The sequence below is a fragment of the Furipterus horrens genome, unplaced genomic scaffold (assembly GCF_987537825.1).
Source record: "Furipterus horrens unplaced genomic scaffold, mFurHor1.1.pri manual_scaffold_3, whole genome shotgun sequence".
Taxonomy (NCBI): domain Eukaryota; kingdom Metazoa; phylum Chordata; class Mammalia; order Chiroptera; family Furipteridae; genus Furipterus; species Furipterus horrens.
Genome location: NW_028327173.1, coordinates 29052977 through 29079201, shown reverse-complemented (window position 1 = coordinate 29079201; position 26225 = coordinate 29052977). Strand labels below are relative to the sequence as shown.

General features: G+C 43.2%; 2 protein-coding genes across 2 annotated transcripts in view; one reads left to right on the top strand and one right to left on the bottom strand.

The window, feature by feature from the left end:
- The window catches only part of CFAP57 (cilia and flagella associated protein 57), a 56880-nt gene extending 40199 nt beyond the window's left edge, over positions 1-16681 (bottom strand). The window contains exons 1-8 of the mRNA XM_090268263.1: positions 16525-16681; positions 11303-11619; positions 9580-9866; positions 7374-7581; positions 5272-5424; positions 2845-2984; positions 1903-2068; positions 864-977 (exon numbers count right to left, since the gene is read on the bottom strand). Coding sequence (XP_090124389.1) covers positions 864-977; positions 1903-2068; positions 2845-2984; positions 5272-5424; positions 7374-7581; positions 9580-9866; positions 11303-11619; positions 16525-16681 — 1542 coding nt within the window. The remainder of the gene's footprint in view (positions 1-863; positions 978-1902; positions 2069-2844; positions 2985-5271; positions 5425-7373; positions 7582-9579; positions 9867-11302; positions 11620-16524) is intronic.
- Positions 16682-17142: 461 nt separating this feature from the next.
- EBNA1BP2 (EBNA1 binding protein 2) lies at positions 17143-24418 on the top strand. Its single transcript, XM_090269255.1, has 9 exons — positions 17143-17322; positions 17405-17488; positions 17723-17892; positions 18430-18553; positions 19658-19747; positions 21656-21731; positions 21950-22043; positions 23937-24099; positions 24251-24418. Exons 1-9 carry the CDS (start codon positions 17257-17259, stop codon positions 24299-24301), a joined length of 918 nt encoding a protein of 305 aa, XP_090125381.1. The 5' UTR covers positions 17143-17256; the 3' UTR covers positions 24302-24418.
- The last annotated feature ends 1807 nt before the right edge of the window (positions 24419-26225 follow it).

Below are 26225 nucleotides of genomic sequence, written 5' to 3'. Positions count from 1 at the left end.
CCCATTTCATCACCTGTAACACGTCCTGCCTAGAACACCTTTTTTTAAAAATTGTTTTTCTTCCCTCCAAATTCATCTGCTGACATCTTCTTACCCCTTTTAATCTCTGGCCCCTTCCTTTTCTTCATGCCCCATATCCACTCGATCTTCAGGAACCATTGGTATTACTTCCTAAGTATCTTTTGAATTCACCCACTTCTCCCCTTCTGTACCACCTCCATCCTTCCCCAAATACTATCTCCTATTGTGTGACATCCACACTAGTCTCCTTGTTTCTTTCAGTACATTTTTTTAAGTCTGTAGCCAAAGTAATCTTTTAAAATGCAAATATGGTCATATCATTCCCTGCCCTGAAAGTCTTCATTGATTTTGAGGAACAAGGATAAAGTATAAAAATCTTTAAAGGCCTTCAAGGTTCCACGTAGTTGGGCCTCCGCTGACCTCTCCAATCTTAGCTTACCCCAAGTTTTATTCTGATACCTATGTTCCAGCCCCACAGGCATTTCAGTTCCTGACACTCTCTGCAATCTCCCACCTCAGGGTCTTTGGAGCCCTGTCTGCAGTGATTATCCCCACCAGCTCTGTCTAGTTAATTCCTACCCATTCCTTTAGGACTGAGCCTTTGTGAACACCCCAATCTCCTTCATTATGCCAGTTCCTCCATATTTCCACTCATAACACCCCATGCTTTTCTTTCACTGAATTTATTACAATTAGTAATTCTTCTGTGTATTTGTTTTATTGTCTCTTCCCCCAAGTAGATAATGACCGCCAAGAGAAAAGGAGTCTCTGCTGTTCACTTGCATCCCATGGGCTCCCATAACACTTGGCTCTGTGCCCCTGCACCCGGCTCACTCACTTACCTTCCCTGTGTGCCCTTTCAGGTTGGAGATGTTCTCCAGGCTCGTGGTGGTAAAAACATGAATCACATTTCCATTGACTGCAGCAAACAGGTGGCCTCCATGGCTAAAGGCACACTACAAGGAAATGCAGCCAGAGAGCAAGCGTGAAAGAAATGAGTAGTCTCATTGGAGGTTACAGTCAAGAGCTGCTTTTCTCAAAGAGTTCAGGCTGAAACCATGGATGGCAGTGGGTATTTGGGGAAGGGTCACATATCCTGGGAACTGGCTGACATTTTCAGACCTTTTCTCTAGTCCTGTAGCTCCTACTGGCCAAGGTGCTGACACTGCCATGTGCGCTGAGTATGAGGTTGCTTGGGTCATAGAGTAAAACGCTTGTTTTGTCTGTACAAGAGGTTTCAGGGTGGGGAAGTGATTCCTGGAATCATTGTCTTGTGTCTGCAAGTCACCTCTGGGAAAGCTGATGGACTGCTTGTTTTCCCTGGCTTCTCCCAGCCTCCAACCTCTTCCCAGTTGTGACTCCGATTCTGTGGTAACTTTTCTTTTTCTTTTTAAAAGATTGTATTAATTTACTTTTAGAGACAGGGGAAGGGAGGGAGAAAGAGAGGGAATAGGAACAACGATGTGAGAGAGAAACACCCATTGGTTGCCTCTCACACGCGCCCCAGCTGGGGACCGAGACTACACCCCAGGCATATGCCCTGACTGGGAATCAGACCGGGGACATGCAACCAACCGAGCTACACTGGTCAGGGTGTAACTTTTCTTTTTCAATGCTATTGCATTACTCCACAATCACAGACAGAACTTATCACAGGTGGGCTCTTGCAAGGCTTTGGGCTCAATGAAATATTTTGGTGAGAATAAGAATCATATACTCAGTAAGTTTGGTGGAAGAAGAATTGGATTTTTCTTTTTTTCTTTTTCAAAGCCACTAAAGTTTTCTAAGACACATTTTGGTCTCACCTCCCTAGAATGTGTTAGTTGATTTTTCAACCCTGGCTTTCTAAGAAAGGGGACCTTCATCTCCAGCAGTTCTTACTTCTCTGCATCCTCTGACAGAGTATTCTTTGAAAGGACGTATATCATCAATGAGGAGATTCATAAGGCGTAGTTTGTCAGCAAACCCTACTACAATGAAGTGACCAGATGGATGAAGGCTGATTGTATATGCCTCTTCTTGATATTCCTTATAAAGTTCCAGAGTGCTGTGAAAAAGACCAATTATTGAATTATGAGTCTAGCCTGATAAATCTCTCAAGCCCTCTATTGTATCTGGTGTGTAATTTTATCATAGTAGTTAAGGTACTTTGTTGTTTGCAACGATTGCTTCCTCTCTTTTCTAGATTTTGGTTACTTGAGGACAGTGTCCCGCAATGAGTATGGCAAGTAGGGGGACTGGTCACGGGGTTGTTTAGTGATATTGAGTGCACAACTCCATTTAGATCTCCCACATCAGAAGGACAGCACATTTTATTTTTCAGCAGCCCCAGCAGCTGTATAGAAGAACAAAGAAATTATAGTGTGGGTCACAGGTTCTCAGGGAAGCTATGCCAGGAGGAAAAAAAAAAAAAATCACTAGGGAGTTGAAGAGGGTTGTGGACAATGATGAGGAGAAAAAGGATAAATAATAGTCTGGCAAGCTGTACGAGGTCAGAGCAGATCTAGTGGGAGTGAGGGGTTAGGAAAGCTGGAAGGACATAGGAGGTCATGAAAGAAGGTGAGATACTGGAGTGTTATCTCTATATCCCCAGAGTCTAGCACACTGTCTGGCATGGTGCAAGCATTTAATAAGGCACAAAATAATTTTCGAGCCCATGCAAGAGTAAAAAGAGAAGGTAGGTTGACTGACTTGCTTTAAAATTCTTTTTCCAACTAAAAGCTTCAAAGCAATTAAAATTTAAAACTCTCTAAAATAATTCACATGAAAAATGTAACAACCCAAACCCTCCATAATACAGTAGCAAAGCCTTTTATTCCTTACTTTGACTCATAATTCCAGATGCGAATGGATCGATCCAGAGAACAGGTGGCAATGAGGGGTTTGCGGATGCAAGTAGCAAGACCAGTGATGGATGCTGAGTGTAATGGGTACATCAGATACTCAAAGTGGGCGGGCTCCCCCTGGAGAAATCATACAGAAGGAGATCTGGCAGAGTAAGCAAAGGGCAGGCTGTGCACTTCAGCTCTCATTACTACCTATGAACATGAATTAGCCTGGGTGCACAGAAATCAGGCTGCGAGCACACAGTTTGAAGAGTAGGCATATTTTCCTGAGCCACTATTATTTTAAAATATTATTTCAATGGCAATAAAATATTTTATCCCATGAACGTCCCAGAATTTAATTTAGCCATTCCTCTACTGTGGGAACATTGGTCTCCAAGTTTTGTTACTTAGGAATAACTGGACTAAATTTCCTTGCAGGTCAGTCAGTGTACCTCCCTGATTACTTCCTCAGATAGTGCTTAGATTAAGCTTTTTTACTGTAATGTAAGTGCTGGACAGTCAGCTTTTAATTGTCGAGACATCCACTTGAAGATATTCATCTTGAATAAACATATTGCCAGCTGTAGGGCGTGGCAAAATAGCCGCGTAAGGAATCAGGTTGCCCCCTTCCTTCAGAAAACCCTGGATGACCCAGATAACTGATGGCTTCAGTGACCCCGCTTCTTTCTTCCCGTGCCCTAATTCCCACTCTTATGCAGTAAATTATGCACTAAAGAATGAACCCAAAAAACCCTGGACACCCGACCCTTGGGTCCTAATAAAGGCAGAGCCCCAGGTCTGTGCTCTCTACCTGTGACCTCTCCATGTGGCCCCTGGGCACGCACGCTGTGTACCCACGAGGACCTGTGAGTAATAAATCTTGTTTTTCCAAGTTCCCTAATGGTTTTTGCTGAACTGTATCTGCAATCATAAGAACCACAAAGGCCTGTCCCGCCACAATACTGGCCCCTGTGGGGGAAACACGCAGGCCTGGGCCAGCGCCTTGAGATTTCCTAGCTGACAGCTTGACTATCAATGGGCTGGGACCGACACAACAGGTACATTTCTAGAGTGGAATATAGGGAAACATGGTATGAATGATTTTAAGGACCTTGATAAATACAGACAAATTTCTCCCCATGGAGGCCATACTACTCTGCCTCCAGCAGCAATGAGACTTGGGTGAATGATTTTAAATTAAAATGTATCCTATTACACTGCTTGTATAGGTTGCAGATGTCTGTCTTCAGAGGCATTATCCCTGGAACACCTGAATGAGGGGTGATGATTGGGAAATTTAATGAGGGATACATATTTTGGGTCTGTTCACAAGACAAGACAAAGGCTGAGATGGGAATTCCTTCCAATTCTGGCCCTCCCCACTTATAAACTTAAAACAGCCCTGGATTCCTGGTGACCCCAGGTATACGTGCACAGAAAGGCCCCACCTGAGAGCATCAGCCCGGCAGCTCCTTCTCCTTTACTTGCCTCTTAACTCCAGGGAAGAGGCATGTCTTACGGAAGTGGCCCTTGTCCATTGATTGATAAGCGAATAAAGAAGATGTGGTGTAGAGTATATATTGTACAACAGAATACTACTCAGGTATTAAAAAGGCAGAACCCTGTCATTTGCCACAACATGGATGGACTTTGAGGGTATTGCGCTAAGTAAAATAAGTCACGTGGGTGCCCTCATGGAAAAACAAATACCACGTGACTTTACTAATATGTGGAATATTTAAAAACAGACAAACAAAACAAAAAAAGCTCATAGAGGCAGACAACATATTGGTGGCTGAGGCGAAAGGGAGGTGGGAGGGCAAAATGGGTCAAGGGTCAATTGTATGGTGATGTGTGGAAACTAAATTTAGGTGGTAAGCATGATGTAGTACATACAGATGTTGAATTAGGGTAGACACCTGAAATTTATATATAATGTTACCTCAAAAAAAGGAAAAACAGGCCATCTCTTACAATGCCCTGCTGAAAATATGTGGAAACTGATGTGCAGACAGGTTTAGTTCCAAGAGATTTGGCCAAAGTCACATAGTAACTTTTAAGAACCAGTTCCTTGAACTTTCAGACACTCATTTGTTGTATGATATTTTCAAAATGCTCTACTGGATAGTATCTTTTTTAAAAAAATTAAGCTATAATTGACATGTAATGTTGTATTCTTTTAGGATACACAACATAATGATTTGATATATTAGCCTAACTAACTTTTAAATCCACTCAGATCTCTCCTATCTTAAAAACAAACCACTCCCTCTCTTTAGTCTCATTTCTACACCTAATTCTATGAGGCTGGTATTATCCTGATACCAAAAGCAGACAAAGCCATCAAGAAGAACATACAGACCAATTCTGTTATGACTGTAGATGAAAAAGCTGGAAGGAAGCACTGCTGGGAAAGACAGACCTTTCTGATCTCCGTCAAGGACATGGTGATGCTGTAGAGCTGGTTCTTACTGGTGCTGGCGATGAGGGTTTCCTCAGAAGGGCTGAAGCACAAGCAGAGGATGTCCTGTTTGTCAGACTGACTCGGGTCATTGCTCTGCAGGTCCACAGGAACCTGCCCAAGACACAAGACGGCTATCAGTGATGTCCCCACTTTGTCGGTAGGCCCTCAGGCTTTCAGAGTTCTCTCAGACACTTGGAACTCACAGACCCGCATGGCTCAGGCTCCACCTCAGAGGTAGAGAAGGGAAGACACGAATGCCTCTGTTTTGGGGGGCTTTGCATTCACCTTTAAGTGATTAGTGCTTGAATAACAAGACAATGGCTTTTGTAAAGATGATTAGTCTATACAACTGAAGTTGAGATCTCTGAAAACAAGCGTTAGTCTAACTCCCACTCACTCCCAGTCTCGTTGTGTTAATTTGGGATGTGTTGTAAACCTGTGCAGGTGCCCATCTGCACCGAGTATAGTGGTGTGCACTTCAGGGCAGCACTGGGGAAGGTGACACCCTTCTTCCACATGGGGTGGGTGGCAGGGTGGAGAGGAGAGAAGGGGTTGCACAGCTCCTGCCAGCAGTCTCTGATAGGGCCTGTAGTCCCCAAGTAGACATTATAAAATTAGATTTCCTTTTCCCTGCTATTGTTTTTCTTCTATTAACAACCAAACGTCTTAAAAGGTTGGCCTGCACAAGCCATCTCCACTTCTTTATCACACACTCAGTTCTTAATTCCTTATGATTTGATAAATAAGTTTTCCTTCCCCTGCATCATTTATAGAAACTGTCCTCATGAACATCAGAAATATCCTGATCACCAAAGCCAGCATCCCCTACCTGCTCAGCCCTCATCTTCGTGACCCTTTCAGAGCAGCAGTGATGGCGGCACCGCCGCCCTGGGGCCCAGGACGCTGGGCTCTCGTGCTTCCCTTTCTCTGCCTGGGGTTCTGTCTTGCTACATACCCCCCTCACCCTGCTTCACAGAGTCAACTCGCCTGCTCCACAGGACAACGAAGGCTCTGGGAACCTGTCTTGACCTGCCCTGGGCTGGGGGGTAGGGGGGGCACTGATATTCTCTCAACATGTCCATAGCACCGGATAGTTGTCTGTTGTCACATGTATCACGCTGTATGAAGTGGGATGGAGCCTGCAGACTGAGGACCTTGTCTGCTGTCGGGCTGTTATCTCCCACAAAACCTGAAGACACTGGTTTTGCTAGATTTGGCCACCATCTCAGTCCCTCAGCCAATAAGCAGCAGAGCCGAGTCTAACTCATTCAATCTTTTTAACCCCTTCATGTCCAGTGGCCCTGAATGGCCCCCACTGTCTCTCCTAGGCAGAATGCTGTTCCAAAGCGTGTGCTTCTCCGCTCACACAGGTTGTCTGCTGAATTGCATACACACTCCTCAGGTTGGCACTTGAGATCTTTCACCTGCCTTAGCTGCCGTCTTTTCCCTTCAGGTGACGTTAGTCCCTCTCTGCTGGGGAACAGAAGGTATCCCAAATATACCACCTGTTCCCTGTCAGTGGTGTCTTTGCTTAATTTGTTCCTTCCATCTGGAATTCCTAATCTGTTCCTTCTGCCAAATGTTATCCATCCTCTTAAGGCCTCTCTTCAAAGATCACCATCAAACACCCAGAAGCCTTCCTGGTTCTTCCCCAACCAGATATGTTCTCTCTCCAAAACAGTGTGTATCATTATTCTACACACAATTCCTGAATGCACACTGGGTGTTTGTGTGTGTGTGTGGGGGGGGGGGGGTAGTATGCTGGAGGTTAGATATCAATATGTATCATAATAATACAATTTGTATGGGAACAGTAAGCTTCGAAGGGAAAACGGCATTTGCCAAAGTTCTCTCCCAGGATTCAAATCCAGATCTTCCCAATTCTAAACCCCAGTTCTGTCCAACCCATCCTAAAACTTCCCTCAGGACAAATGGCTGAAGTCCCGTTTCTGTTCAGCCCGACAGCCGCTTCTCTCCCCACCAAACTCCTTGTTGGCGCTCTGCTGCCGGAGAGCAAGCATCAGTGGGACCCCAGTTCTGCTTCTTCCTCCCCTCCTTACCCGGATTTCCCTGCTCTCATGATAAACATCCTTGTCTTCCATCTTCTCAAACAGTAGAACTCTCCCTGGCCCAGCAGAACAGGCAAAACCCTTTGAATAGGCTGCAATGGCGAACACCTGGGGCATGGCCATCTGGCTGTGGCTAGCGGTCATCATGACGTGTTCATAGGAAGGGACTGGGGAACTGAGCGTTGGAAATTCAATCAAGCTAGAAAAAGAAAATTGCATGTGAAGTTTAAAGAGACAATCCCAAGGAGATGAATTCTGCTAGGGATGAGAGAGAAGAGCTGTCCCTGGGTGTGGGCCCCTTTCCCAGAGCCCAAATGCTGCCCTTCGCCCTGGGAATGCTACACAAACTCCAAAGGAAGACTGGAAGTTTACATGTTTATTTGGTAGTCTCACTACCTTGTGTGGTCACTACTACTATTGTTGTTGTTGTTATTATTATATTATCCTCATTTTGGTGTTTAGAAAAAAAGTGGCTCAAGGAATTGAGTTTCCTAAAATCACATAATTAGTAAGTGGAAGAGCTAAGATTTGAATCAAGGTGTCCATTTCCTCCCTCCTTCCCCATCTCCCCTCCTCATTCATTCATTCATCATTCACTCATATAACAATATTTATTGGCATTATACTGTGTTAACAACTCTGTGAAACAATGGTAAATGGGATTGATACAGTTCCAGCCCTCAGAAGGTTATAGTCTAGGACAGTTACAGAAGAGGTGCACCTACCAGAGATGAGCAGAGGCTGAGCTAAAGAACGAGCAGGTATGTGTATGTGCCTATGGAATGGGGTGCAGTAGGGGAGGGCAGGGGAACTACACATGACCAAGCCCAGAAGCAAGAGCATGCACGAGGCATGCATGGTTGATAGAGGCCAGAGCCAGTGCTCTATATGTAGAGAAGGGTCAGAGTAGCAGTGATGCGTGGACCAAGTTCAGGAATCTGGGTTTTATTCTTAGGGCCCTGGACCCACCGACAGGTTGTGAACTCAGCAAACTGGAGGGCATGGAGACTTTTTAGGAAGTTTACCAAATCACAACCAAAAAGGAGATGTCATTGGTACAGGGGATGGTGGCAATCGTGAACCAAAAGTTATGGAGGAAGAAGGAGCTGCAGTATGTCATTGTGGCTGAGGACTCAGACTCTGGAGTCAGACAGAGCTGGGTTTGAATCCTGACCCTGCCACTTAGCAGTGCTGTGATCTTGGATGAACCAGTTAACCTCTTTGAGTCTCAGTTTTCTTATCTATAAAATGGGCATGATAATAATATGTATTATATAAGGTAAGACTCAAATATATAAAGTGCTCAAGGGGGCAGGCTGCATGGAGGGGGCTTGAAGGAGGAACAGGTGGAACACCTGTAATAACTAAACAATAAAATATTAAATAAAAAAATTAATTATAATAAAAAGAAAATTAAAAAGAAAAAATTTAGCTAGTGGCTAGAAACTTTTTATCTGTTAGCTGTTGTAAGGAAGGAGACTAATTTCTCTAAATCTTGTATTTCAAAAGACTTCTACAGATTTCTTTTAAATAATATTCATAAGACACTTAGCTCTACACATCTCATCCACTTAATTTGTGCTGTGTATAATAAAAAAAAAAAAACCTTAAAAAATTAAGTGCTCAAGGCAGTGCCTAGTACATACGATGGTGCAGTTTGACATCTGTGAGATTATTGGTGTAGGAAAGGTAAAACTGACAGCTCCCTCCTGAGCCCCTACTTTAGCCCATACTCTCCTGTCAGATTTACCAAAGACATTTCCTTGCACTTGGTTGTTGGTCTGTTGCCTCTGACTGAATTGTAAGGTCCTGGAGGATCTGTTTCCCCAGCACCTAGCAAGATGTCTTGCACACCACGAGGGCTTGGTGGACATTTATTTAATGCATTCAGTAAATTAGGCAGCCTTTAGAAAACAAATTTTCAAAAATCTGTAGTTTTGAAGACTAGGCATACTAATATGACTATAAAATGAGGTTAGGTATAAAAATTAAAAGAACCACAACGAGGCTATGATCATAACTGTCAAATCTGTGCTTGAATATAGATGAACGCTAGAAAGGCAGAGGGGAAACAAAGAGTTGATTTTTAAAGTAGAGAGGATATGAGTGATTGTTAAAGAACACTGGCTTTGACGTAAAGCTGTTAGTACGATGAGTATATTTTTACATGAGCACCTGCCCAGAGGGGTGCCATTACCTCTCTGACTCCTGAATCACCTCCAGATTCTTTGTCTCACCAGTGGGCTCCCGGACCATGATACCTGTCTCCCAGCGTTGATCTCCAGATTCAAAGAGGATGAGCCTGCCTGTATCGGTGCCAACGATAATCTTGTCATCAGACACCCAGGTATGGGCTAGGTAGTTTTGGGGTTCTCCCCTCTGAAAGTTGGTTTGCTTCAGGGTTCCCTCCGCAAAACGGAAGAGCTTAAATATCCCATTTCCAGTGACACAAACCTGTGTGTTATCCTGAGGACTGAAGCTCACCTGTAAAATGTTAAAGGATAAAAGACAAAGATTTATAAAACTAATCTTGATGGAGTTATTTACCATTTTACTAATTAATATTTATTTCAAGTAGTTCAGAGTATCCTTGAAAGATCACTAAATCATATAGTTTTGATATCAGGTTTGATAAGAGCACAGATCTATACTCATTATACTTGTGGGGCCAGTTGTTTTGAACTAGAAAATGTACAAAAGTCATTTTACAAAGGCCAAAAACCAAAATGAGCAGGTCTTGACAGTGGCCAAACACTGGGCCAACAAAATGGAATGAAAGCTCAGCTGGAGACACAGAAATATGTGGATCTGGCAGGTTTAAGTGCCCTGTCCAGAGAGAAGGAGCCACTGTCAGGGACTGCGATGTGGTCTCCTGGCTGCTGAGCTTCCTTTATCTACACCCTCATCCCAATGCACAGTAATGGGCAATCAACCTGCCACTGCCTCTAGATGGTGAGTAACTTGAGGGGCTATGGCTTTTTCATCTCTGTATTCCCAGTGCTGGGTTCCTAGTGGACACCCAACAAGTGCGCATTGAATTTATTGGAGTAAAGAGAGCTCTGCTCTGAATGGGGATACTGCACAGGCGTCACCGGCTCTATCTAATTCTATGATAGCTGACCAGCCCGCTGATTGCTAATTTCACCTTCCAAGTTCTCTAGTTACTAGGGAGGAAACACACTGGATATACGATGTGAGTGCTCTGGTCCTGATGTGCTGGTATGTACACTGGCCTCTTGTGAGAATAACTGAGTCTATGCCTGAGACACTGACTAGCCAGTACTGTATCTCTGAATATGAACTGAACTGAGTTCCTGAAAACTTGTAAAACTGAGTTCTAGATCCTAGACTGGGTTGACTGCATCAAGATAAAACTCCTTGGGACTCACGGCCTAAGCAGGGACCAGCTTTCTAACAGGTGGTCTTTATTTTGCCTTCAAACCACAATAGAAAACTCTGCTCCCCATATAACTGCAATTTCAATGAAAGCTTTTTAAAGCTTGACCACTTCACATTACATTCCTGAAATCTTCCCTTTGCCTAGCAATGCTGCTGGAAAGAGGCCAAGATCAGAAAGAGAGAGCAAGTTTGATCAATTCACCTCTGGGTCTGACCTGTGACCTGAAAGCAGCCATAGGCCAGAGCAAAGAAGACAGGCACTGGAGCCAGGGACTCTTGGTCTGCTATTCACTACCTCTGTGATTTCAGGTGAGGAAATTAACCTCTTGGGGCCTCAGTTCCCTCACCAGTATAAAAGGGATAATAATTATGCCTACCATATGTGGTTATTGTGAGACTAAATTTAAAAATGCATGTTAAGAAATTAGCACTGCTCCTAGGAGATAGAAAGCATTTAATAAAAGACAGATCATATTATTTAAAAAAATAATTTGCATGATACTTGTTATTCTGGGAGGTACCTGGTAGATGGTGTTGTTCTGAGAGTCAGTTCTAACAAAGGCCATTATTTTTTGTTTTTCCCATAGCCAGTAGACAAGGTTGGACTCTGGAGGTGATGTTTGAGTCAACAGGTATTTGGAGTCTGGAGAAAAAGCCATGCTAGTAAATTTTTGAACTGGGAAGTCAAAGTTATTAAGGATTTTGCGCTTCCGGCAAGGGATGGACGACAGTTCATAAATGGTGATGACAGGTTTATCTTGCACTATCTCAGACATGGCGAGGTATCGCCGATTAGGACTGATGGACAAGGCCAACATGGCTTGACTCTTGTCTGAGCCTGCAAACAGGTAAAAGGAAATAATGAGGGTAGATCACCAACATTCAAGCTGAACCAGGGCTCTGCTGACGTAATAGGAGAAAAGTGCAGAAAAAGGCCGTTGTTGACCCATGAAACTCCTTGGTACAGCTATGTCTCTGGTGTTATAAAAATGACTAGGATGGGCACCTCCCTGAGGCTGAGGTGGGTGGGGGATGGATTCCTGAAGGAGGACAAAGTGGGACAGGGAGGGGGATGGGGCTGGTGGCAGGAAGAGCAAAGATGAGGATGTGAGAAAGTAGGATTATTGCTGAAGCATTGCACAAGAGCCAGGGGTGGCCACAGATAGGTCTAGAAAGCTGGAATAGGGTCAGATCATACAGGCCTTTATGCCCTGAGTGGGCAGCACTCAATACTCTTCCTCTGCTTTCAAGGCTGGGATGCTAACTACTGGATTCCTCAGCCTCCCTTGCAGTTAGGTGATGCAGGTGACATTCTGGCCTTTAGACAGATAACAGAAGTTATCTTCTGTTGCCTTCTTTAGAACCAGTGATAGACTTCCAGCCAAGATGGAGGCCTAGACTGACACGCTCCATCTCCCTCCACAACTAAGAAGGAATACAACTACCGCAAAAACAGAAATATCCAAAAGTTCCAGAAAATAAAGCTACATGGAAGTCCAACATATGAAGTTATAAACAAGTGGTGCTTATCTGGATGGGTAGGAGGGGCGAAGCTGGGCCAGGGAGGTCAAGCTGTGCTGATGGTGGCAGCAGCAGTGACTGTGGCAGGATGGCGGTAAGCACCAACACCCATATTTAAGGGGAGGCGAGAAGCACCTGGGGAGCACCCCTGGCTGCAGACCAAACCTGTCAGCTCCTGATTCCAACACCGGGGAAAACAGACCCCCATTGCCTCAGGCTGTGAAGGCTGGAGGGCGTGGGGACAGAGGAGGAGGAGGAGGCTTCTGGTCTCTCAGCGTAGAGTGAACGGCAGGAATCCATCTTGGACCCCTGACCCCGCACAAAGCACCACAGTGTGGTGAGAAAGGTCGCCCAGTAGTGACAAGTACACGGGGCTCCGCCCCCTGTAGTGTAGGAGGTGTGACAGCCCCACCCAGGAAGCAAAGGTAAACACAAGACTGTCAGGATGGTAGGGATCATGACAGAGATTCCAATCACACAGCTGACAGACAGCAAATACATGATCTATCGGACCAGCAGATAGAAAATCTTTCTGAGGCACAGTTCAGAGCTCTGCTTATAAGAAAGCTTACAGATCTAAGAGTGGATCTTAAACAAGACAAGGAAGGAATGAAGGCTAGTCCTGCTGAAATGAACAAAAACACACATGAAACTAGTGGTGAGGAAAGGAAAACCAGGGATCAAATCAACAAACTGGAACATAGGGAAGGAACAAACTGTCAAACAGTGCAGAAAGAGGAAATGAGAAGTGAGGAAAATGAGGAGAGGCTCAGAAACCTATGGGACAGCTATAAGTGGGCCAACATCCGAATCGTAGGGTTGCCAGAAGGTGAAGAAAAAGAACTAGAAATGGAAAAATTATGTGAAAAAATAACGAAGCAGAACTTCCCTAACTTGGGGAAGGAAATAGACTTACAGGTCCAGGAAGCACAGAGAGTTCCAAAACAATTGGACCCAGGGAGAACCACAGCAAGACACATTATAATCAAAATGTCAAAAATTAAGGATAAAGAGAGAATCTTAAAAGCAGCAAGAGAGAAGAAGAGAATTACGTACAAAGGGGTCCCAATAAGACTATCAGCTGATTTCTCAAAAGAAACTCTGCAGGCAAGAAGGGACTGGCAATAAATATTCAAAGTAATGAAAAGCAAAAACCTACAACCACGATTACTCTATCCAGCGAAGCTGTCATTCAGAATAGAAGGGCAGAGAAAGTGCTTTCAGGACAAAGTAAAACTGAAGGAGTTCATCAGATCCAAACCACTGTTATATAAAATGATAAAAGGACTTGTTTAGGAGAAAGAGGATCAAAACTATGAACATTAAAATGAAAACTGTATCACAACAACCAGCAACAGAAGCTAGGGAACCGAAACAAAGGCAAACTAAGTAGGCAACGAGAGTGGGAGAAGAATTATAGGTATGGGGAACATTATGGGGGGAGGTCAGCAAGGAAGGGGAAGGGGAGAAAGGGAGGGAGACGGAACAGAAATTAAGAAGCATAATAGGAGGGAGTGGAGTAGATAGGAAGATGTTGAGAAGAACTATATGCACAACCAATGGGCATGGACTAAGGGGGGTCACTGGGTGGAGGGGAACAAAGGGAAAAGAAATTGGGACAACTGTAACAGCATAATCAATAAAGCATATTTTTTAAAAAAGAAAAAGAAAACCAGCGATAGAGATGCATTCTACCCTCCTTTCCCTGGAATATAGAAGCGATATCTGGAGATACCGTCATCATACAACCATGAGGTAACAAGCATGAGAACGAAAGCTATGCCACTCTACATAGCAGCACCTGAGGCAAAGATTAAAGTGCAGATACTCTGTTTGAAAAATGCAATCAAGGCCAAGTTATGATTTTCATGGGGCCTAGCTACTATTGCTTTCAGGAGCCCCTTCCTCCATTAAAGAATGTTAAAAAGTATATTTTGTGATTGCGTTGGTATAAAGAGAAATATATCCAGGCTGAATTCATTATGACATATTCACTATTATATTATTTTTTCCTGATTTTAAAATAAGTTAAAATTAAAATATTTTCTTGGGTCCCTAAATACATCATTGGCCCTAGGCTCTGTGTCTGTTGTGCTTTGTGGGTAAGTCCTCAGTATCAGTTAACAGCAACTCCATCCTTCTGGTCAATTAGGTCAAGCACCCTGCTTCTGGTTTTTCTCTTCCTTCCAACAACAGGTCTCTGAGAAAATCTGTTCCCTCCACTTTCAAAATGTACCCAGAATTCTATCTCTTCTCACTACTTCTGTTACCTTTACCCTGCTCCTTGACTTCATTTTCTCTCACCTGAATTATAGCAATAGTTTCTCAACTGGTCTCCTGCTTCCTCCCTTGCCCCTCCTTAAATCTATTGTCTATACAGTTGCCAAAATGAACCTGTTGAAACAAAAGTCAGATATTCAGAATCCCCCCATGACTTTTCATTTCATTCAGAGTGAGAGGCTATGACCTACAAAGCCCTATGTGATGCTGCCCCCCATTACTTCTCTGCCTCACCTCTCACTCCCTGCTCCTCCATGCACTCCACTCCAGCCACATTGGCTTCCTTGCTAGTCCCCTAGCACACTAAGCACATCCTAACTCAGAGCCTCAAAGGTGAAAGACAAAAGCATAAAGCATAATAGAGATAACACGGGAGACTATATTAATAATCTTGGGTTAGGGAACAATTCCTGAACGAGACACAAAAATAAAACTAAGAATTTTTGTCCATTGAAATACCATAAGGAGGGAGAAAACACGCGCTTCAAACTAGGAGAAATTATTTGCAATACAGTACATATATCTGATAAGGTATTGGTATACAGAATATAGAAAGAGTGCTCATAAGTCAATAAGAAAATTACCCCAAAAATTCCATAGAAAAATGGGTAAAAGACATGAATAAGGCATTTCAATGAAAACTAAGTAGGAATAGTCCATAAACATGTGAAAAAATATTCATCCTCATAAGTACTAAAGAAATGCACACCAAAACCAATAAGATATCCCTTCTCAACCACCAGATTAGCAAAAAATTAGGAAGCTGGATCAGGGTTGGTGAGATTGTGAGGGAATGAAAAGTCTCAAGCACTCATGGTGGGAGTATAAATTGGTACTACCATATTTCCCAGTAATTTTAGTTCTGGTTGTGTGCCTTGAAGAATCTCTGTACACATGAATGAGCATACATGAATGCAAAAATTTTATACTGGTATGGTTTGTAAAAATGTTTCCCAAACGTCCATTAACACTAGACTGGATAGCCATCTTTGAGATATTACATTCATAGCATGGAACACTACGTAGCAATAAAATAAACTCAAGATGCATGTAATATGTATGAAGATGCACGATCCCAAAAGCATAATGTTGAACAAAAGAAGCAAGTCATAGACTATATATACTATGATTCCACTTATATAAAGTTAATAAATAGCAAAAACAAAACTTAATGGGGTTACACATATGAGGGCTGTCCAGAAAAAGTCCAGCCATTATTAAGGTCCCAAGTTGCCTACTTTGAAGGGGACTGAGGTGTCATTGTCCTGTGTACTATGTTTCTTGTATCTTTTTCAGTAAATGTCTCTATATTTCATAGTGCACAGTTGGATACTTTCTGGACGGACCTCATATATGGTAAAACTATATGCAACAAAGAGCAGAAAATGGGAATAAGTGGTTAAGTTGTGGAAATCATGTATATCATCAACAAGAGCAATGTGAACAAAAACAAATATAACATTATACATATGATTATTTGTAATTCGGGATAAAATCTCCAGTGTCTTCATCATATGCGAATTCAAAAGGTGCTGGAATGAGGGTGGTGTACTCTGGTGTGTTAGACAACTCAAAAAATGGCCCTGGTGATGACAGACAATGATATTGAGGAAGCATAAAAAGAGACTCTTTAAAATAAAAATTTTCATTATCACAGTGAAAAAAGTACTTTTAAAAATATTTATTTATTTATTTATTTAAAAATTGGACTTATTGAGGTCACATTGGTTCACAAAACCATGCAGGTATTAAGTGCACAACTCACTAAATCATCATCTGCACGTTTTTACATGTAATGCAAGTAGACATGTATTCTTCTACATTTAGAGAACTATACGTTTATTCAAGCTGGCCAAAAAACCTTCCTTTCAATCATCGTGTCGGAAATTTGAGGTTATATTTGTCACATAAAGTTAATGTGTCAGGATGGAAAGGGTTTTACCTGGAATGAATTTTTGCCACTTCTGATCCGTATTGTACTTCACACAGTAATTTCCTGAAGGAAATATAATGATCTGTTCATCGAAGAAGAAGATATTGTTGGACACGTGGGATCGAAGACCAAAAGCATGCAGCGAGTGTGCAACCACGGTCGACATGGTCCCTGGCCCGAGTTAGTTCTAGGAAGATCGAGCGCAGCAGGTGAGCTTGGAGAGGTGAATCGCCTCGCCCCGCCCCGCCCGGAACACGCCCCTGACCCCGCCCCTTGATTCCTGATCCATCGCACCCCCAACACCCCCAGCGCCACTCACACTTACCGCGGGCTGTGCTCCTGCTTCTCCCCTTTCCCGTGTACCCTCGCGGCTTCCTGCTCCTCCGGATGACCCCAGGTACCCCCTCCCACCTTTCGCTTCTCCTCTCCGAGTCACCAGACCACGCGTTTATCTAGGGGTAGTGTTCATACAGATCCCAGGCAACTAGGACACTTTCAGACGCCAGAACGGTTCCTATAGCAACGGAAAACCGGAAGTGTGGGTCTGTGACCGGAAGCGGAAGTCCGATCAAGAAATTAGGCAGCAGCTGCAGGTTGATGGCAGATTGCGTCCACGTGTAGAAACGGGGTGAGGGTAGGCGGCTGAAGGGAGGCAGCAGCGGCGAGAGGCGCCGTTTTCCAGCAGCGCGGGCCTCGGCCTACTCCGCTTCCTCGGTTAGTGTTAGATGTGAACGCTGCGAGATGGATACTCCCCTGCTATCAGACTCGGACTCCGATTCAGAAGATTCTCTGGTCACTGACAGGGAGGTAGGTGTTAGCCGAGCTCACGCGGCTGGGCGCAGGACACGTCCTTACTTCCCTAGTACTGACCGCCGATCGTGTCCTGCAGTTGCAGGATGCGTTTTCCCGAGGGCTCCTGAAGCCAGGCCTCAATGCCGTGCTAGAGGCTCCGAAAAAAGCGGTGAACGACGTGGTGAGCTCGGGCGCCAGATGGGGGGTCTTGGACGTAAGATGAGCACAAAGAACTGTTGTGCTTGGGTGGCTGAGTTCTGGTCCAAGGAAGGACGCGACATGCGCATTGTCAAGAGGGTCGATTACCTGTTTGGGAATTGGGGGTTAGCACTTTGTCGGTTGGCCTAGCACCCTGGGCATGGGAGAGACATATTAAGGGTTCCCTTCTTAGGAACTCAGTGTCTGAATTTCTTAGAATGGCCTGAAGCAGTGTTTGACAGAATTCAAGCGGGATCTGGAATGGGTTGAAAGGCTTGATGTCACCCTCGGTCCGGTGCCAGAAATCAGTGAACCTCAGTCAACATCTCAGAACAAGGATCAGAAAGCTGTTGATCCAGAAGATGACTTCCAGCGGGAAATGAGCTTGTATGTTTTCAAATGGGGGAGAAGTTATGGGTCCCTGTGCGGGCAGGGGAAGTGGGGGCAGAATAATGAGCCTGTACTCCTTAGAAGTTATCAGAAGCTTGGGAGCAGGGAGGAAGGCTTCTTTTGACTTAAAAGAGTTTGTGTGTGGGTGTGTGTGGGTGCATTCAATTATAAGAACAAAATTTTTCTTATGGAAGGTCTTATGTAGACTTTTTTAGTGACTACATAAGAATTAATAATTGGCATTAGTTTGTAAATTGATAGGTACTTTTAGAATGGTCGTTCTCTTAAACTACTAATTTATTTTCAGCAATACTCCTTGCCCTCCCCTTTTAAAAGAGTGTACCGTTAAATTTCTTCCAGATACCAAGTCCATGAGGTTTTATTTATTACAGTTATTGTTTGTGTGCGTGTTCTTGCTGATGAAGGCCAGATGTTGGGAGTCCTTCTGACCTTGGGTAACTTGTGAGAGGCAGTGAGAAGGAATGTAAGGCCTCTCCCGCTTAGCTTATTTCACACTTTGTCCTACATCCTCAGCTACCGTCAGGCACAGGCTGCAGTGCTTGCAGTATTACCCCGCCTCCATCAGCTCAAAGTCCCTACTAAGCGGCCCACTGATTATTTCGCAGAGATGGCCAAGTCTGATCAGCAGATGCAGAAGGTAAGAAACAGGGAAGGTTTTATTTATTTATTTTTTCCTGCAAAGCTGAGGCTTTGTACTTTTAAGTATATTTAGCTGGCTGATCTCCTATAATGTTTAAAAAAGTACTAAGCCTGAAAAGGAACCAGTTGTCAGAGGACAATTATTATTTCTGTTGTCTACTTCAGACTCATCTCAATCACCACCTATTAGATAAATATAAGGATGATTTTTTCCTAACTTAAACAATTAAGGGGAGGAAAAGTACTGGAAGAAGTGTGGTCCCCAAAGTAAAAATGGCCTTTTGTATTTCCTAGCTGGCATGATCATGGCATGATGTATAGAAAAAATATAGATCTTGTCCTGCTATTGCCTGCGGGCAGTGCTACAACTTGTAGACAATTCATTTTCTCTGGGCTTCAGTTTTCTGTAAAATGAAGGATTCATATATGGCTCAGATGTAGTATAATTTAGAGTTAGTTAGAGCTTGGTCCTTATTTAACTTTGAGAGGAAGAGAATTGCCAAAATCTAATGCAAGGTATATTGAAATAGTTCCCTTGGGTCTCAAGCTGGATGGCAGGGAGCTCTTGTGTTGGTGGTACTTAGGGAAGCTAATCTAGAGATGAGCCCAGACACATCTCTGTGCATTTACACTGACAACTGCTCATCCTTTAACTGAAATGTGTATGTTTGATGGAGAAGACTGGGTGCCTGATATCTGTTAGGTTTTAGTGTGTGTCTGGTATATTGGAGAAGGGGACTGGGGCTGCAAGCAGGTTTAACCGCAGTTGGCAGATAGTAGGGATGGGCAGAAATTAGTTTCTCTTGGCAAAACTGCAAGCAGGCAGTTTTGTATAATGGAACAAATGGCATGCTAGGAGTGGGAAGGCTGCTTTCAATTTCTCGCTTCACTGCTGATACGTTTGATATCTTGGTCAAAATGCTCAGTCTTTGAGTCCCATTGCCCTCATGTGTAAAACCCAGATCTTGGAATAGATGATTTACAAGGTTCCTTTGAGCTCCATAGTTTGCAGAGCAGGGAATATGTTTCCTGCTCCAGTGCACCTAAAGTAGCGGTCATCCCAGGTTCAACTAACATAAGCTGACATCATTTTGTGTTTTAGATTCGACAGAAGCTGCAGGCTAAACAGGCAGCCATGGAGAAATCGGAAAAGGCTAAGCAACTTCGAGCACTTAGGAAATATGGAAAGAAGGTGAGAAGGAAAATGGCGGGGGTTCAAATGAGGCCGAGTGTGTTTGTCAGGCCAGATTTCTGTGGTCTGATTGGTTCCATGACCCGTATGTGTTCAATCATGTGTTTGTTATCTCATAGTGGGGTGTGTGTGCTAGTATTCACGAGTACAATCTTTCCTTGACACCAGTGTGTTACCAGTAGTAGTGTGAAACTGTAGGCAAGTCATTTACCTCTCTAATTTGCACTTCTTTTTTTAAAAACCTTTAAAAATAATGTACTTTTTAAGATTGTACTTATTTTTGAGAGAGAGGGGAAGGGAGGAAGAAAGAGAGGGAGAGAAACATCGGTGTGCAAGCAATTGGTTACCTCTTGTGTACCTCCAACCGGAGACCTGGCCCATGACCAGGCATGTGCCCTGGCTGGGAATGGAACCGGCAACCTTTTGGTTCACAGGCCAGCACTCAACCCAGTGAGTCATAGGCAGGGCTCCAGTTTGCACTTCTATACAGTGAAGAGTTGAGAGGCCGGGGGAGCCAGATCAGTGATTTCCAAACCTGATCTCACAGCAGAATCACCTGGGGAAATTTTTCAAAACAGATCTCTAGGCTTTAGTTTCTCTGGCAATCTGTGTATGGTTTTTTTTTCATTCCCCTCAAAGCTTCTCAGATGATTCCAATATGTACCCTCGTTTGAGAATCACTGGCAAAGATGATTTCAAGTCCTTGAAGGAATCATACTGACTGTCATTCAATCAGAGGGAAAAGTGGCACCTGTCAGTTTGAACTACGACCATCTTGAGTTCTAATGTAAAACCAAAGCAGGCATACCATGGAGTGTTTTTTGGTTTTTCTTCTTTATTTCCTGATCACTTAAGAAAGATGACAGGAATTAATTAAAATTAAGGTTGTTGGAAGAAATGTGTATGAGGAGGCTCAGCGTGGCTGTGCAAACTTTGTCCATGTTTTGGACATAAACAGTGTGATCTGGGGTGCTGAGCTGCTGTCCTCGTTTGGAATCATTTCATGGATCGATCCTCAGTGGAGAAGGTTAGATTAGCATTGTGTCCTCTGCAGATGGGCAGCTGTGGATTTATGGGACTGATCTGGTGGTCCAAGGCTGAGATCAACTCAAAAACATGGGCAATTGGTTTAACGTAACTTAAGTTATCAAAAGCAAAGAAAAATTCCCTCAGGCCACTTAGCTCACTCTTCCTAATTTGAGGAAAACTTAGGGCACTGCTTCTAGACTGGGGATGATTTTGCTTCCTGGGGATCATTTGGCAATGTTGGAGACATTTTTTGGTCACTGCATCTTGGTGGGGAGTGTGCAGCTGAATCTAGGAGGTTGCTAAACGTCCTACAGCGCCAAGGACAGGCCATTCACCCCTTAACAGGTTTATCCTGTCTGAATTGTCAGTAGTGTTGAGATTGAGAAACTGCCTTAGAGTAAAAGCATCTCCTTTTGTCCTTAAAGCTTCTTTTCTTTTTTGATTTTTTTTTGTGGGGGGGAGATTACTTTTTTCTGTTGGTATTTTCATGATTATTAACAGTAGGTTAGGTGTTTAATTGGCCCATATATAGTTAACGGGGAGAACTGGATGAGGACTGAAACCTGATTTGGTACAGTTTTGTAGCCAGGATTGTGTAATGGGAGGAGAATGCAGACTGCCGGCCTGCGAATCTCAGCTCTGCACTTTCCTGCTGTGTGACTGGGGCAAGTTACTGAACCTTTCTGTGCTTCAGCTTCAGGGTGTTAAGAATTTCTGAGAAGCTGAACTGAGAATGTACTTAGAGCCCTGGCATAGTTTTGGCACACAGTAAGTGCTCAGTGGTGTTGGTAGTGTTACTATAGCGCTGATACTGGGAGAGCGTGGACAGTTGCAGTGATGGCCTGGGATGGGCGTGAACGTCCTGTGTCCCTGTCCCAGGTGCAAACGGAGGTTCTTCAGAAGAGGCAGCAGGAGAAAGCACACATGATGAATGCCATTAAGAAGTATCAGAAAGGTCAGTATTTCTCCTAAAGATATAAGGTCCCTGCTAATTCTGTCACCTAGTGCTCTGGAGCCTTGACTGATTTGGAACTATTGGACCTAAGGTTTAGGAAGGGTGTGGGGAGCAAGATTTAACTCTTAAAATCAATTCAGTAAGCAATAATTTTCTTTTGAAATTTAAGCTTTTCTTAAAATGCGGTGGCGCTAATCAAAGTACTGCTTCACTCCCAGGCTTCTCTGATAAACTGGACTTCCTTGACGGAGATCAGAAACCTGTTCCACGGGGCTCGAAGGAAGGAGCTAAAGGCCAGCAGACGAGGAAGGGGTAGGAAGTGTGGGTTTGTTTTGTGGTGTGGACCCGGCAGCAGTTCACAGGTATGACAGGGCCACCAGAAGATGCAGCCTTAGGGTTCAGAGTGTCGCTGCTGCCCGTGGCCAACAGTTACCAGGCTGTGTGGTGGCCCTTTAGCCATATCAGTCTTGGAAGATGAAAGTAAGGTGATCTAAGGATTTGGCCCATTAAACTTGATTCCCCATCTCACAGTGTGATGGTTAAGAGTATAGTCCAGGGTTCAGAGCCAGACTCTGCCACTCATTGGGAGGGTAGCTTTGAGCAAGTTACTTTACCTTTTTAAATGTCAATTTTCTCATCTATGAAAATGAGAAAATTGTATGTGCCTCATATTATTATAAATATTAAAAGGGATGATGTTGGATATTATTATTTTTAGTTCACCTTGAGACATTCCTGGATACCAGGCTTTGGGTAGTGATCATTTCTGTGTAATGTAGTAAATGCTACGATGAGGCATTTCGGGGACAGTGTGGAGGCATATTGTAGAAATATCCAGCCTGGTCTGCAGATCAGGGTCTGGGGATGGCTTCCTAGAGGAGGATCCTACCTGAGCTTAGGCTGAAGGACGAATAAGAATTAACCAGAAATATAGGAGAGATGCAGGTTTGGGGAAAAAGGAAGAACACAAATGAGCAAAAGCTTAGGGATGAGAACGCAGGTTTGTGTGTGAGGAACAGCAAACATTTGGTGCCACCGGGAACCCAGCGTGAGGCGTGAGTGGTTAGATGGAGCTGGAGGAGGACCGCAGCAGAGTCACATAGTGTTTGTTTGCCTCGCTGAAAAGCTTGGCTTCGTCCAGTAGGCAGTGGGGAGACACTGATGGGCTTTACTCAAAATAAATAATGTGCAAGTCATATTTATGTTTTTTAAAAAATTACAGTGGTTCTTGTATAAATTATAGACTTGAGGGTCAGGTAAATTAATTAGGGGACTATTTTTATTTTAAAGATTTTATTTACTTTTTTTTTTTTAAGGGAGAGGGTAAGGGAGGGAGAAAGAGAGGTAGAGAAACATCAGTGTGCGAGAGATACATTGCTCAGTTGCCTCTCGCGCACCCCTAGCTGGGGACGTGACCTGCATCCCAGGCATGTGCCTTGACTGGGAATCAAACCAGCAACCTTTTGGTTTGCAGGCTAGCGCTCAATCCACTGAGCCATACCAGCCAGTGCTAATTAGGGGACTAGTAAAATCCAGATGAGCAATGATAATGAACTGAAAGCGGTTATAGGGATAGAGAAGAGAAAATAGATTGAAGGAATATTCAAGAGATCAATTAGCAGGGCTCAGTAATTGAATGGGGTGTAGAGAGTGAAAGAAGAAAGAATCAAGGCTGACTCCCAGGTTTTAGTTCACCTTTTGTGTTAGTCTGGTGTCTGGGTGAATGGGTAGTACCACCTACCTCTTTAGTGCTTATGTACAGGAGGTGAAACCAGACTAGGAAGGGGGATCACATGTGATTTTGGAATGCTGAATTTGAGATTCCTGTGGGATGGCCAGTTTTAAGATTTATTACATTTGATTGTTAACTTTGTGTATATATCCCTGAGGGGATTAGAAACAATTGAGGATGATTTAGCAAGATTTAGTTAAAATAGAAAGCTTTTCAAAGATAGTTGATGAGCCACCAAATGTATGTGGATCCTTCCTGGTCCTCACTTTGTTGGTTTCCCTGCTCTGGTGGTTAAACCTATAAATGGATGAGTTTTCCTAAAGAGTTTGTTGAGTAGGAATGTAGGGCTAAGGATGAGATTCTAGGTAACAATATTGTCTACTTACAGACAGAATACTGAGGGTAATGTTGGGCCATGAGATTGATCAGCATTTGCAGGCTGAGGGTGACCTGTAACACTGCCTTTTTCCCAGTCCCAATGCCAAACGTCGCTATAAAAACCAGAAGTTTGGTTTTGGTGGCAAGAAGAAAGGCTCCAAGTGGAACACTCGTGAGAGCTATGATGATGTATCCAGCTTCCGGGCCAAGACAGCTCATGGCAAGGGCCCCCCGAGGCCTGGAAAGAAAGGATCAAATGTAAGTGAGCTTGGGGACCAGGTAAGAGGCTAGATCAACCTTCTCTTCCCAACCCACACCCACCCGCTCCCTTTCTTTCCCTGTGCGTCCTGATCAGGGGGCAGAAGGGCAAGGTGCTATGTGACCACATATGATATTTCTTTTTCTGTAGAAGAGACCTGGAAAAAGGACGAGAGAGAAAATGAAGAACAGAAAACGCTAAGCAGCATCTCCAAAAAGAAAGGATGAAGACTTGGGATTTCACAATACAATTGGATCCCTTATGTTGGTTTCTTTTTAAAAATATTTTTTTCATTAAACTAAAAACTGCTGAAAGAAACATACACCCTTGGGTGAAAACTCAGGAGTAAAAGATTTAGAAGTTACTTTTACATATTAAGTAATACTTCTGTTTATTGATAATAATTTAGACATTGAGTCCAAATTGACTTCCTTTTATGATAGATGAAGATTTACTAACCCCCAATTCCTCTTCCTCATCCTCCCAAATAGTTATATCATGACTTTAGATAGATCAATAATCAGTGTTTATGTTATTAATATCCTTTAAATAGCCATCACTGGAGAGTAGATAAACTATGATAATATTTCCTTTGTGGCACAGTCTTTGGCTTTTCCCTTGGGTTAATTGTCACCTTATAGTTTTCTGAGAGCCTAATTTTCCTTCTATAGCATTTTTTTTCTAGACGTTTCATTGTTTTACCCATCTTATAATTTTCCTACTGTAAGCTAGGCATGTCATACTGCTGTCACCTTGTCCCTTTTCTAGACCTAGGTTGGATCCATTATTTCCTGGATCCCATATTTTCATGCCTCCTTTCACTCTGTACCATTTTCTAGTGTCTTCCTAAGAAAAGGAACATGGGAGGTGAAGTTCTTATCTCTGCATTTCTTGAATTGCCTTTAATGTGGCTGGTGTGAATTTCCCCTGAGAATGTTGCAGGCAGGCATCTTTGTCTCGCGGCCTCCTGTGTCGCCACTGAGAAATCTCTGCCATTATTGTTCTCGTTCTTGTCTCTGGAAGCTTTTCTTGTCCCTGACACCTGAAATGCCATGAGGCCGTGCCTTGGTGTGTACTTCTTTCCATTCTTTGATTAGGGTGTTGGGAAGAATGTGAAGTCCTCAGTTCTGGTAAATTTCGTATTGGATAGCTTCCTTCTGTTTTCTTTGTTCTCATTCTGCAATTTCTGTTAGTCAAATATTGAACCTCTTCTGGTGATCTCCTAAGTTTGTATCCATATTAAGTGCTACTTTGTGGGAAGATTTCTTTGATTCTTTTTTCTAATCATTTTATTGAATACTCATTTTAGCATTCATTTTTCATTTTATACCCAGGAGTTCTTTGTTTTCTTATTCATCCTTTCTCACATCATTTTACTTCTACTCTATAGATTCAGTCTCCAGTCATGTCTCTCAGAATATAAATTACAGTTTGGGATTTTAAAAGAGGTTTCTTTTGTTCCCTTCATTCTATTACCTTGGGATTCCCCACACCCCTTTCTTTGCATTTGGGTTTCCATTTTTCATGTTGAGTTTCTAGTACAAAAAGAATGAATTTAGCTTTTGTAAACTAATTTCACATAAAATTTTGAGCAAAGAGGTCCTATTTTCAGAAGATGAAAATATTTCCCCCTGGCCTATTTTTTAGTATCTATACAATATTAGCAGCTGGGGTAAAGTATAGTATTTCAAATAAGGAGCCTTAGAGTTAGTTAGAAACTTTGAATTATGTTTGGGATATATTGAGAGTTTTAAGATAGGAGAACACAGGTTAACCGCATTTCGTTAAGGTAAGACCAAAAGTAAGTGGTCAGTGCTCTGTATATTCCAGCCCTCGAAGTGCCATCAGGGTGCGGCACTGTTATTCCTCACGTTCTTTAAAACACCATTTCCTGCATTGCAAGGAGCAGCCTGGCAGTTCCCAGTATCCAGGACAGGCTGTTCTTGGCTTGCTCAGTTCCAGTGTGCACCAGTTTCAGTTATCAAGTGCAATTAAATAACAGCAGATTCTCAACACTGTTCCAATTTCAATTGTCAAAGTATTGTTAACTGTGAGTACTTGCAGGAAGTAGGAGCTTTTCTATTAGCCTTTCAGTCCCCAAATCACTGCATGAGTTACAGATGCA

What these genes read in the sequence shown, in the direction of transcription:
- EBNA1BP2 (XM_090269255.1), top strand. Translation starts at nt 17,257, where the DNA reads ATGGATACTCCCCTGCTATCAGACTCGGACTCCGATTCAGAAGATTCT. An exon ending in CTGATCAGCAGATGCAGAAG is followed by an intron (nt 18,554 to 19,657) that starts GTAAGAAACAGG and finishes TTTGTGTTTTAG; the next exon opens with ATTCGACAGAAGCTGCAGGC. An exon ending in CTGGAAAGAAAGGATCAAAT is followed by an intron (nt 24,100 to 24,250) that starts GTAAGTGAGCTT and finishes CTTTTTCTGTAG; the next exon opens with AAGAGACCTGGAAAAAGGAC.